This window comes from Lacerta agilis, chromosome 14 (assembly GCF_009819535.1).
Source record: "Lacerta agilis isolate rLacAgi1 chromosome 14, rLacAgi1.pri, whole genome shotgun sequence".
Taxonomy (NCBI): Eukaryota; Metazoa; Chordata; class Lepidosauria; order Squamata; family Lacertidae; genus Lacerta; species Lacerta agilis.
Genome location: NC_046325.1, coordinates 37,400,817 through 37,414,444, shown reverse-complemented (window position 1 = coordinate 37,414,444; position 13,628 = coordinate 37,400,817). Strand labels below are relative to the sequence as shown.

Here is a 13,628-nt window from a genome sequence, read left to right as displayed (position 1 = left end):
CGCACACTAAAATGCTAGTTTTTTTAAAAACAAAACAAAACACAAAATGCTAAAATGCTGCAGAAATGTGGAGAACAGAATTTAAGATTGGAAAAATGAGAAATGGGGAAAAAAAACCAAAAGTGGCAGATCTTTCCACCCCTAATCAAGATGGATCTCAGGAAGAATCATAGGGTTTTAGAATATTAGAGTTTCTTAGAGGAATCTCTACTAGATCATCCATGACAGATGGCCATCCAACCTCTGCTTAAAAACCTCCAAACCTCTCGTGGGAGTCTGTTCCACTGTCAAACAGCTGTCAGAACATTTTCCCTGATGTTGAGTCAGAATCTCCTTTCTTGCAACTTGAATCCTTTGGTTCGGTTCCTAGCCTCCAGAGCAGGAGAAATTGTGCTCACCTGTTTGTTTTCTTTCCAGAAACTTGAATGAAGTAAAATGCAGCCCAGCAGGTGCATTGCTTAGGAAACTGAAGCATGACAAAAGATTAATAAAGGATGTGAAAATACAAATTAGATCAATAAGCCCCTCTGCAGCCCTCTGTGTTTGAGCTGGATTTCCTGTACAATTGCCATGGCACAAATAGGTGATAAAAGGTTGCCAAGTTGCAAGGTAGACAGTGGATCGCACGAAGCTGGCAAGATGGTTTTTTTCCTGCTAACGCGACAGTCCACAAAACTCGAGGGCTAATCTGTTGGCAGAGCACTGGCAACTGGCAATCTCACGTTCCCCTTACTGAAGTCCAAATTTCTGTGAGATGGACCACTGTGAGAGCTTCAGGTGGAACTGGTCAGACTACAGGCTTGTAAGATCTCCTAAAACCAGAACCAAGTACAAAGCTCAGGTTTTATCCGACTGATTTAGAAGCAGGAGGGGGAAAGGCCACTGTTGGCCACTGTTGTTAAACCGTGGGAGCCAGAAACCCGTGCCGATCCACTGCAGATCACTTGGAGATCTACCTGTAAGATTCTGATCTGTTTTCTGCCCGCGCCATCGCTCCAAAATTCAAGACCCCAAAGAAGTACATCTAGTTCCCAGTGGCTGGATTAATTACCTCTTTTCTTGTCCAAGAACATTCACTTCTCTTTTTCCCGCTGCCATATTATTCCAACTCAGAGGGCAGGCTAAGGGCACTTTGGGCTGGCAACATGTAGTACTGCATTTGCCAGATGTGGTCTTTCCTTGCCTTTTTTGTTGTTCAGTCATTCAGTTGTGTCCGACTCTTTGTGACCCCATGGACCAGAGCACGCCAGGCATGCCTATCCTTCACTGCCTCTCGCAGTTTGGCCAAACTCATGTTAGTAGCTTCGAGAACACTGTCCAACCATCTCATCCTCTGTCGTCCCCTTCTCCTTGTGCCCTCCATCTTTCCCAACATCAGGGTCTTTTCCAGGGAGTCTTCTCTTCTCATGAGGTGGCCAAAGTACTGGAGCCTCAACTTCAGGATCTGACCTTCTGATGAGCACTCAGGGCTGATTTGTCGGCAAGGTGTCCTTGCCTTGGCGCAGCAATAAAAATGCTAGCACATTTGCAAAGCTAAGCAGGGCGTGGTATGGTTTTAAATTGGATGGGGGACCACGTGTTGTGATACTTGCATTGCCTGTTTCCATCATGAGGATTGTTGCTCATCACAAGGAAATACACCAGGGGTAGTATTTCAGGAACAATGAATGAATTTGCGAGGTATTCAAATCATAGAAGGGGTCATGAGAGTAATCTAATCCAGCCCCCTGCAAATGCAGTTATCTTTTTGCCCAGTGTGGGACTTGAACCCGCGACCCTGAGATTGAGAGTCTCACGCTCTGCCAACTTGAGTTCAAGGTCTGCGGCGCTGAACACATTTGCTCGGGTTATAGCCAGCCCGGTCTTGCTCAGAGCAAACCCACTGAAAGCCATCAACATAAATTGGTCACCATGAACAACTTAAGTCCGTCTGGTGTCAGTAGTCGTACTCTTAAGCAAGGCTTGGCCTACAACCTTTTGTGGTTTAGAATTGGCTTGTTGGAAATCCATGCCTCAAATCTGAATGTTTAGATCTGCAAAACAGATTTTAAAATGTTGCATTTTTGATCGATCTCTCTCTTTTGTTTCGAACTGAAAATCAAGGTACTTGAAAAAACCAGTCTGCGTAGCAGAGTCCAGCTTCCATTCTGGGTGGCATGAAAGTCAAAATTGGAAAGGTGGGGTAGAAATGTTTAAAAATAAATAATGAAACAAAAGACACCCAAGTTCTATTTCATTCCCCTCCAAGAGCTGGGTTTTTTGGGGGGGGCGGGGTTTGCCAAATAGCTGTTTCTTTCCATTTTATTCTGTCCAGCAGTAAGGATGCCCATCGACATCTGTCTCTCCTCTTCCTGTTCAATTTTCTTCTTCTGCTTTTGCATTTTGGCTCCTTCTCCACCACCCCACTCCCACCTTGTCTCTCCTAGACAAGAAAACAAGAACATCATTTCAGGGCCAGGTAGCGGCAGATGGGGCTGACAGAAGGAGAAACATATCTTTGCGCACAAGTGTATATTTATATTACACGAGCCGGCACACAACACCAAATAAGCCCAAACTTGGGACCATAATAACTCCAGCAACTGTATCTATGGTAACGCAAGCTCACATATAACTCTGGCGAGTCACAGTTAATGAAAACCTTTGGGATGTTGGCTGTTTAATTGTCTCCCTTTATGTTATTTCTTTTTGAGGGTGCTTTAAAAAAATCATCGGTATTTAAAGAAATGTAACGAGAGAAGCTATAATTGTACCTGCCAAAGCCCAACGTGAACCTCAAAGTCAAGGCGGGGGGAGTTGTGTGTGTGTGTGTGTGTGTGTGTGTAGGAGGGATGGCTTCATCGAGGGGGGGAATTATTAGAGGGGAGAAAAAGACAATTTTGCAAGTCACTAAACTGGTTGAGCAATGGCACAATTTCACACTTGATCAAACCGGCCCAACATGGACTCCTTTTATCCAGCACAAAACCTTTATCGTCTCATTTGCCATACATAAAGATTGAGGCTCCCGTCCAACACTGATTTGAGCCCATTGTGTGCGAGAGAGAAAGTGGCAGAAATTACGTTTGTCTGCGGTGCTCATTATGTATGGCATAAAAAGGACTGATCTGGGGGTAAATTATATGGGGGTCCCTGTTGATTTTATAGTTTTCCAGTCAACAAACTGGATTTGGAAAAGTCAGATGCATGCCCTGTTATTTCCACCTTTTTTTGGGGGGGGGTTCATTTGACATAGTTTCCCTTTATTTTGGTCCATAAAATATGGGCATTTTTTCTTTTTCTCCAAGAGTAAATGATATAGCCATGTTTTTGTTTAGTGAATAATCAAGTCAGGCATTCCTAAAAAGAAATCGCAACGGTTCCATGAATATGATCAGGCTTCAAATATATGTGCATAAATGGATATTCTTAAAATATGAGAGTTACGCTACATATAGCTATTAAAATGTTGAGGTTTAATTATTCGTAACTTATGTTCACCAAGCTGGTTCCTTCCGGACGTCTTGGATTGCAAGGTACATCTGCCCCAGCTGATTTATAGCATCGCCAGTTACTTTTCTTTCTATGGCAACAGCAATTAAGAATGCAGTCCCCGAAGGATCGTAAGATCAAACAGGCACAGTCTTAGGTTCTGGAAGCATTTGCTTAAAAGAAAAAGACACAATTTCATTTTCCATTAGATCAATTCACCAACTTGTGTTTTTTAATATATATATATATATTTATTAAAGATTTCTTAGTTTACAAGAATATGTGCGTTGTCTCTTTTTCCAAGTTGTGTTTTCTACAGATCAGTTTCATTTGTTGTGAGACATTAGTGTTGTATACATTGTTAGGTTAGGAAGAAAAGAGGGGGGAAGAGGGGGAATGGTGAGTGGGATGGGGTCTGGTGGCAATGTGTCTATTCTTCTGCTTAGTGTATGTGTAGGGATTTATGTCAGCGTCACTTGTGTGGCTTCTCTTACTATTCTCTTGTTATATTTCCTTGGTGGTGAGAGAGGTTGGGGGGTAGCCCAGGGTGTGGTTGGTTGTCTTTGGTTGGATGTAGTGAGATTTGTTTTTGTGTGAGAGTGGGGTATGCATGTGTGTGTTTTTGGATCTTCAAAGATAATAATGCCCACTCACAGCATAAAGAGCTCATAACCCACCTACCGCTACTCTCAGCAGCCAGAAGCATCATAGCCAGACACTGGAGAGACCTGTCAGGAGTAAGCATGGACCAATGGTCTCAAATAATATGGGAAACAGCATTAGAAAAACTAACCAATAAACTGAAACTGACATGGGGACAAATAGATGAAGATGCCTTCACCCCAATACAGTGGTACCTCTGGTTACGTACTTAATTCCACTGCCTCTAGAGACAGACAGATGCCAACAAAGATACCGCTTTAAGAAGCAGTGGCTTCCCCCAAAGAATTCTGGGAGCAGTAGTTTGTTAAGGGTGCTGAGACTTGTTAGGAGATTCCTTTCCTCTTCACAGAGCCACAATTTCCAGAGTTCCCTGTGAAGACGGACAGATTGTGAAACCGCTCTGGGAGAGCGGTAGCTCCGTGAGGGGAAAAGGGGCCGCCAAACAAAGTTCAGCACCCTGTTCTCCCAGAAATTGGGGGGGGGGGAGCCACGACTGTTTAAGCACGGTATCAGAGTGTTTCAAACGTATTGTTGTGAACGTGGCCAGAGTGTGAAAATGTTAGGGAAGCACGGCAGAATAAATTCACGACTTGTGCACTATTATTGAGTGCATCAGTGATATGCTGGCAACAAAAACCCCACATCGGTCTGGAGAAGACCCTGAGTAAACATGCACAGGAGAAAGCTGGTGTTGTGTCCTCTCACACAAAGCTCCCTGTTTCAGCTGTTAACTATTGAACCTAATGATGGAGATTGACTTCACCTGCAGATCTCTGTTTGGGCCATTCCTCCTTCTCCCCTCTGCTGCCTTAATTTTCAAGCACCATCACCTGATGTTTCCCTCTGTCCCTCATGGAGCTCCTTTCTCTCTTAAGAACCTGCTTCCTGGCAGCACAGAGGCTTTGCTCTTTGGTCCTTGTCTCCGTTTCCCCCCTTCCTTCCTTCCTTCCTTTTCCCTGAACCTCCATTTTGGAAAGTCGAAGAAGTCAAAAGGCTCCTGGAGTGACTCTCATCGGCAGGAGTTCTTCGAATCTAGGTAAAGCTTCTTTTGAACCCACCAAGGGTGGGTTAGGGTTGAAATGTATATTCCAGGGGGCCTGCCAGACACCAGAGTATATTGGCTCTGGGATGTTCGTGTTTCTTATTTCACTTTAAAAATAGTCTCCCAATTGGCAGCAGGAGGGTACCCTGGAAAGAGACTTAAGGACAACACTCATTCTTGACCTCCTATCTTGATTCAGTTAGGATAGGGAGACAAGCAGAAGGGTAAAATGGAAACATGGGTGTCTTCAGGCATATGCAGAGTGCCTTTTCTGAGAACTAGCAGCCAGTACTTGAGTATTGGGAAGTGGGGGATGTCATATAGAATAAGAGAACAAGAACATACATTTAAAGAAGATAGGAAAATGTTTATTGAATATATGGGGGGGATTGTGTATACTTGAAAACGTTGGCAGCATTAAGTTAAATTCAACAGTGTAAACATGTTTTGATGGATGTAATAATGGAATACTGAATTCTGTAGTTTCTGTAAAATATGCAGGGATTTATGCTGTGCAAAATGAACCATGGAAAGAGAAGAACGGAAGTCATTGGCATTTTAAGGTTGTTTAAATGAATATTCTAAATTGTAAAACAGAAAATTTAATAAAAATTATACATGAAAAAAGGAAGTGAGGGATGGGAGGCTTGGTGTGCAAGTTGAGGGGCCTGTGGGAAATGAAGGGGGGCAAAATAAGAGGCATAGACGAGAGGCCTTGACCGTTAAGGACTAGGAACTTGAAATTGTTGCAAAGAGTGGCAGAACAGCAATTAAAGGATGACTTTAGATAGAGAAATGAAATGGGTTAACTGTCACTGATTTATCACCTCTGTTGCCCAAGGTCCCTCACAATTGTAGCTTTGCACAGGTGCTGAAAGTACGGGTAGCTGCTGCTGCTGCTTTTTTTTGCAAGTTTTCACAATATGATAAAAGAAACAAACCAATCTACAGGAAGTAAAGAAACGAGATAAAGGAAGAAGGAACAGAAAAAGAAACTACAAGATCCTTCCCTCAAAATTGTAGCTTTGCACAGGTGCTGAAAGTAGCTGCTTATTCTTTTTTGCAATTTTTTTGAAGTTTTTGCAATACAATGAAAGAAAGAAACAAACCAATCTACGGGAAGTAAACAAACGAAATAAAGGAAGAAGGAACAAAAAGAAACTACAAGATCCTTCCTCATCTTAACTTTCATCCCCTATAGAGGAAGGTGTGCCCTCCCAGCTCTCACCTGGGCTATTGCCCCTCTTCTTACAGGCTCTCAAATGGGGGTCCAAACTGTCCTTTCCCTTCCTCTGTGTGCAGTTCTTACCAAAGTACAATGAGAGATAGATAGATAGATAGATAGATAGATAGATAGATAGATAGATGGAGCAATAATATAAGAATAATGATAAACTCCCAAGGGAGATAAAAGTAAAGAGAGAGAAATAAAGACCTCCAGTTATCCACCTGTCAGTTGTGTATACAATTATTTCTTCAAAATAGTCAAATGCTCAATCTACGTTATTCAATTATTCCTCCCTTTGCCGGACGTTATTTTCCCAGCCTTCCAGCCGGTGCTCTCAGTTTGTTTTCATTTCTCAGTGCGGAAAGTCTGAAGATTTTCCAGTTACTGCCTTCACGATTGTAAAACATCCCCTCTTTATTCTTTATCTCCTTCTCAAAAAAAAGAGGTTGGTTTTTTAAAGTTGGTTGTTTTTTTAAAGTCTGTATTTGTATATTAATGCATAGCAGTTTGGTTGCTTTAAAACCTTAATTCGCGTCCCAATCCAGTGCTGAAAGTAGCTTTTCGATGGTGTTGCTCTTTCTTGAAGCCGAGGAGTTGAATTGGCTTGAAACGGATATTGCCAATAGCAGGCATCCCCAAACTCGGCCCTCCAGCTGTTTTGGGACTACAACTCCCATCATCCCTAGCTAACAGGACCAGTGGTCAGGGATGGTGGGAATTGTAGTCCCCAAACAGCTGGAGGGCCTGGCCTCTAGCGTATGGTGGGAGCCTTGCAGGAAGCGTTTGATCATAGGACTGCAGAGCTAGAAGGGACCATGAGGGTCATGAACCAGGAATGTTTTGGCCAATGTGGGACTCGAACCCATGACCCTGAGATTAAGAGTCTCATGCTCTACCTGTTTGGTTGTTTTTCCAGGTGCTCCCCATGATCTTCTGGGCATGGGGAGTCTTGTTGGAGGGGTGTGCTGTTGTGTGAGAGTGACTCCTCACCCCACCCACCCTCTTCTCCATCTCAACAGATGAAGCGCGATGGCCTTGTGCAATCCTGAGATGGCCGTGGCCTCCCACCTGAAGCGCAGCAGTCCGGTTCCGGTCCAGGGCGGCCCGTACTCCACTCTCCACTTCTTCCCTCGCACCAACAGGTCTTTCCCTCTGCTGACCCAAGAGGAGCTGGCAGAGACTCTGGATGGGTAAGTAGAAAGGGAAAGGGAAAGGACCCCTGGATGGTTAAATCCAGTCAAAGGCGACTATGGGGTTGTGGCGCTCATCTCGCTTTCAGGCCGAGGGAGCCGGCGTTTGTCCACAGACAGCTTTCTGGGTCATGTGGCCAGCATGACTGAACTGCTTCTGGCGCAACAGGACAGAAACCAGAGCGCACAGAAATGCCGTTTACCTTCCCGCCACAGTGGTACCTATTTATCTACTTGCCTGGGGGGCTTTTGAACTGCTAGGTTGGCAGGAGCTGGGACCGAGCAACGGGAGCTCACTCCATCGCAGGGATTCAAACTGCCAACCGGGAATTATGTTCACATGTGGTGGGGGTGTAAATATGTACAATTTTTCTGGCAAAGGGTGTTTAAGGAGATAAACAGAAATCGCTGGGTTTAAGCTGACCAGAAGTCCGGTGGCAGCATGATTATCAATTTACGATGGGGTGGAAGGTTCGCAGGCTATGAAGGACTTGCTCGCAAATTTATTGACAGCTGCACAAAATATTATAGCTAGGAAGTGGAAGGGGCAAGCAGAATATAAAGTGGAATAATGGTATGAAGAGGTGTGGGATTATAGATATTAATGATAAATTAACACGTGCCATTAAGGTACGACAGGGAATACGCAGGAGGGACGATTTTTAGGAGATACGGAAGGTGTTTGTAGAATTTAAACTGAATGTACTGTTAAAACGGAAAGGGGTCAAACCATCAAACCACCGCAAGAGGCGTTGAAATTTGGGGGGGCTGGGTAGTTACAATGGAATGGTCTCGGGGGTGGCATGCACATTTTATTCTTATTTATTATTATTACTTTGTCAAAGTGAAATAATAATAATAATAATAATAATAATAATAATAATAATAATAATAATAATAATATAATGAAAAGAAATCAAATACCAACAACACCACACCACCCCGGACAAAGAATGCTGGACATAGGTCTGATCTGCCAGGTATCTTCTACTCTTATGACTGAAGCGATGTGAATCTGTTCACGCTTTTCACCTGCTGGCAGTAATTCTGTGTGTGGTGTCCCCCCGCCCGCCCCACACGCCCTTTCGCTCTCCTCCTGCTAGCAGCCCCTACGACCTGAGCGACCTCCTTGGCCTGGACCTGTTTGAGAGCAGCCACTGCCCCACGCCCGACTTGCAGCTGATCCGGAGGATCGTCTCGCAGGTGGAGTTCTACCTCTCTGACGAGAACCTGTCGAAGGATGCCTTCCTCCTGAAGCACGTGCAGAAGAACCGCCTGGGCTACGTCAGCATTAAGCTCCTGACGTCTTTCAAAAAGGTAGGGCAGCGGCACTTGGAAAGCGTTCGTGGTGGTGCCCGCCTCCCCTTCCCAAAGGAGGGCGGAGCGGCATGCATTTAAATATATATTGTTGTTGTTCAGTCGTTCAGTCGTGTCCGACTCTTCGTGACCCCATGGACCAGAGCACGCCAGGCACGCCTATCCTTCACTGCCTCTCGCAGTTTGGCCAAACTCATGTTAGTAGCTTCGAGAACACTGTCCAACCATCTCATCCTCTGTCGCCCCCTTCTCCTTGTGCCCTCCATCTTTCCCAACATCAGGGTCTTTTCCAGGGAGTCTTCTCTTCTCATGAGGTGGCCAAAGTACTGGAGCCTCAACTTCAGGATCTGTCCTTCTAGTATACACACACACACACACACACACACACACACACACACACAAATAATCTTTTTTATTAATTTCCCATTTTATAATATTTAAACACATCTTCATTATCCACTTTACTTCTTTTGCTCATATGAGCCTGTCGACTTCCCTCCCTCCCTCCCGCCTCATGGTTTTCAAAATTCATTTGTACAGTCATAATTTGGGTTATGGCTCCTTCAGGTTGCATGATTTCGGGTTGCGCACTGCGCCGAACCCGGAATTTCCGGAATGGGTTACTTCCGGGTTTTGGCGCTCGCGCATGTGCAGGAACACCGAATTGTGTCACACGCATGCGCAGACGCAGCGTCGCAGGTTGCGAACGCTGCGGGTTGCGAATGCACCTCCCGTACGGATCGCGTTCACTACCCAAGCGTCCACTGTATATCATTGTATTTATACATTTTCCATTTTATGTTTCACTCATTCAGAATATCACATTTTTTAAAATAACAGGGCAGTGACAATTATCATTGCAAGTCTTCTTACAACCCTGCTAGTTTTGTGAAATGCTTGCAATGGTCCTTCAAGTATTGTATAAATTTACTCCAGTCTTTTTGGAAAGTCTGATCGCCTTGGTTTCAGATTTTTTCCGGTCAGCTTCGCCAGTTCCGCAAAGTCCATCATCTTCACCTGCCACTCTACTTTCTTTAGTATTTCTTGCCGTTTCCATTTTTTGCATGTGTTTGGATCCCAAGGTCAAAACCGTGACCTCTGAAGTTTGGGGGAAGGGGGCTGTAGCTTAGTGGCCGAGCGACCGCTTTGCATGCCAGTGATCCAAGTTTCAATCCCTTGCATTTCCAAGGGGAAAGACTCTTGTTCTGAATCTCTGGAGAGCCATAGCAGCTCAGTACAGACAATGCTAAGCTAGAAGGACTAATGGTCTGACTCTGTGTCCGATGCATAGCTCTGTGGCAGTGATCACATGTTTAGCAAGTTGTGCCTGAGGAAGATGGAGCTGTGCAAATGATAATAATATTTGCACAGCTCCATCCCTCACTGTGAGAAATGAATCTGATATCAGGAAAATCTGATATCGGGAATCACAAGACAGAGAAACCAGTAGGAGAACACTTCAATCTCCCAGGACATTCTATAAAAGATCTCAAAGTAGCTGTCTTAATACAAAGGAATTTCAGAAATAGACTGGAAAGAGAAGTGGCTGAATTGCAACTAATCACCAAACTTAAAACCATGGAGAGACCTGGTCTGAACAAAGACATTGGATTCTTATCTCATTATACATGACAAAGCTATCTTTAGCCATCTCACCCCTTGCCTTTCCCTGTAAGACCAATTGCAGTTGTCAACAGGTTTTCCACACCTATCAGCTGATCACCCATTCCCACCACCCTTCTGAGTAATACCCCTCCCCACTCCCTCTCTATATTTAAGGGTCTGGTGACTTCCGTTTCAGTGTATCTGAAGAAGTGTGCATGCACACGAAAGCTCATACCAAGAACAAACTTAGTTGGTATCTAAGGTGCTACTGGAAGGAATTTTTTAATATTATTTTGTTGTGAGAAATGAAGTTACAGGGAACGTTGTCAGATTTCCTTATTCCACCCGGGGGTTGCCTGGGGTTTGGGGGGTCTCTGCCTGTCCGCGCAAATAAACACAGTAAGACATCAAACATTAAAAACTTTGCTATTTGAGGAAGGGGCATTATTGGGCAGTTCTTATTTTGATGATGCATTTTGTGGTTTTATATTTTGATTTCATTCTGTGAACTGACCCGAGACCTCTGGGTATAAAGCAGTACATAAATTCAAGCAGTCAATCAAATAAATAATAATAATTAATAAATTTATTATTTTAAAGAGAAGCATGCAAAACTGCCTCTCTCTTTCTCTTCTGCTTTCCCCTCTTTTATAACCAGGTGAAGTATTTAACCAGAGATTGGCGGGTGACCCTTTACGCACTGCAGTTTTCAGAGCTGCTGGAGGTCAACGAGGAAGGGACGAAGGTGCGCAGGAAGACCCCCGTCCCCGAACATCTGGTGAACATCCCTTCGAGCAAGATGCTCCTGGCCTGGAACGTCCTTCCGTACGAGCCGGCTACCCACAGCTCTCTCCAGTTCCAGATGAGCTTCCTCAACAACATCACCAAGCTGTTCAGCCCCTTTGGCGAAATCGCCTCCATCCGCATCCTCCGGCCGGGCAAGAAGCTCCCTTCGGATGTGAGCAAGTGCTCGTCGCGGTACCCGGAGCTCTTGACCAAGTGCTGCGCCGTGGTGGAGTACGACAGCTTGGAAAGCACCCGGAAGGCTTTCGAGGAGCTTGTTCGCAGCCAAGTCGCCGCCTCCTCCCCAGGTGGGGACGCCATCAAGGTGGTTAGCCTCTCGGGAAGGGGCTCCAAGAAGAAGAGCGTGACCAGTCAGGAAGACGGTGAGGAGGCCGAGGAGGCCGAGAAGCCTGCAAGGATGTGGACTGGCGCGTTGCCTGAAGGCCCTCAGCTTGCCTTTGAAGACTCCTTCTACAGCTCATCGGCCGAGTCCGACGGCACGCCGGTATCCACCCCCATCCTGCCTCCAAACTTCCTCTCTGCTCCAGCCTGGCCCACCGCTGGCTTCTGCGCCTCCGCTGGCCAGGCCTTCAAGCCGAATTTCTTCAGCATGCCCTGCGCTGGCCCTCGCCCGCTCCTGCACAAGCCGCTGTCGTGGCCGCTCTGCTTTCCTCCTCTCTCTGCGCCCAAGCAGAGCAACGGCCCTTGTGGGTTGCAGAAGCTGCCCAACTCCTGCTGGGAGGCGAGCAGGCTCGGCATGGGGATACTGTGGCCACAAAAGCAGCAAGGACCAGCCTGCAGGCAGCAGCAGCAGCAGCAGCAGCAGCAGCAGCTCCCCTCCCTGAAACCGGAGCCCCTGAGCTCAGCACCCGCTTCCAAAAGGGTGTCTGAATCGCTCCATGCCCGGCTAAAAGTGATCCGGCGTCCTCAAGGCCCTGATGGCACCAGGGGCTTCTACAACACGATTGGGCGGGGGAAATCTGTTTTGAGGCACTAAGCTTTACGAGCCTTTTTTGGGGGGGGTTTCAACTTAATATAGGCTAACTGGAGGGGGGAGCATGAAGCATTTCTGGGCTGGGGGGGGGGGTCAAAGGCGAGGGACCCGAGAATCTGTCTGCACTGTAGGGCTGTGGAGAACTGTCTGGCAGAGAGCGCTGAGAGGCTGCTTGTACAGACACCATGTAGACTTCTTCTTAATCTCCCCCAGCTTGGTTTTCCTCCTCCTTTTTCGGCCTTTTTGGACGCTCTCTCTCTCTCTCTCTCTCTCTCCCCCCCCATCCCCCGATGCCTCGTGTGGTTTTGGCGCTCTGTGGGGCTCTCAACTTGCACCTCTGCTTTCAAAACGTATCTCTCCGACTCGGGTGCCGTTGGTCTTCCATCCAACCCTCCCCTTCCCCGCGACGCCTTTGTTTCTGTGTGTGTTTTTGGAACTTGACCTTCTGGATTGGTTGCATGGTACGATGAATATGGCGTGTGAATGGCTTAAGATTCGATGGATACCGGCAGGTTTGTGCATAAGATGAGATTTTGAATGCTTGCCTTGTGTTGCTGTGAGAAATTGGTGGAGGATCTGCTGTTTAAAACAAAAAAACAACAGTCAATAAAAAAGGGTGTGGACACAAACTTTTCGCTTTCTCTTTGGTTTTCTGTCTTATTGAAATCGTGAGATTTATGTATGGCTCTTGATTGCAAGAAAACTCAAAAGCAGTTTACAAAATGCAAGGAAATGGAGGGAAAACTCACCGCCGTCCTTTAAAAGTTGAAGTAATAAAATTGCCTCCAACTTTCTAAGCTTCCTGGTGGGCTTGCATAAACAAGAATGTTTTTAGCAGGTGCCGAAAAGAGTGCAGTGAAAGTACCCGCTTGATCTCAAGAGGCAGGGAGTTCCAAAGGCTCTGCCACACTAAATGATTGAGTTCTTACAAATGCCGAGGTGGTGCCAATTCCGCCAATCGAAGCAGCCGAGTGGGCACATTGTGCTCAAAGCTCAATGAGTTGCAAGCTCCAGTTACTCTGCTCCAGGGCTGAGGAACCTGTAGAACTCCAGGGGCTGTTGGACTCCAACTCCCATCATCCCCTACCATTGGACATGATGTAGGGGCAGGGTGGGATGCGGGTGGTGTTGTGGTCTCTTTGGCTTGCCAATCAGAAGGTCAGCGGTTCAAATCCCTGCAACAGAGTGAGCCCCTGTCGCTCTGTCCCAGCTCCAGCCAACCTAGCAGTTCGAAAGCACACCAGTGCAAGTAGATAAATAGGTACCGCTGCGGCGGGAAGGTAAACGGCGTTTCCGTGCATTCTGGTTTCCGTCACAGTGTAACCGTTGTGCCAG

At 46.1% G+C, this 13,628-nt stretch overlaps 1 protein-coding gene across 1 annotated transcript; it reads left to right on the top strand.

Annotated features, from left to right (window-relative positions):
• Window positions 1-4,956: 4,956 nt before the first annotated feature.
• On the top strand, window positions 4,957-12,305 carry LOC117059393 (la-related protein 6-like). The gene is made up of 4 exons (XM_033171099.1): window positions 4,957-5,170; window positions 7,424-7,594; window positions 8,698-8,911; window positions 11,175-12,305. The coding sequence occupies exons 2-4, from the start codon at window positions 7,434-7,436 to the stop codon at window positions 12,294-12,296; spliced, it is 1,497 nt and encodes a 498-aa protein (XP_033026990.1). The 5' UTR covers window positions 4,957-5,170; window positions 7,424-7,433; the 3' UTR covers window positions 12,297-12,305.
• Window positions 12,306-13,628: the final 1,323 nt, after the last annotated feature.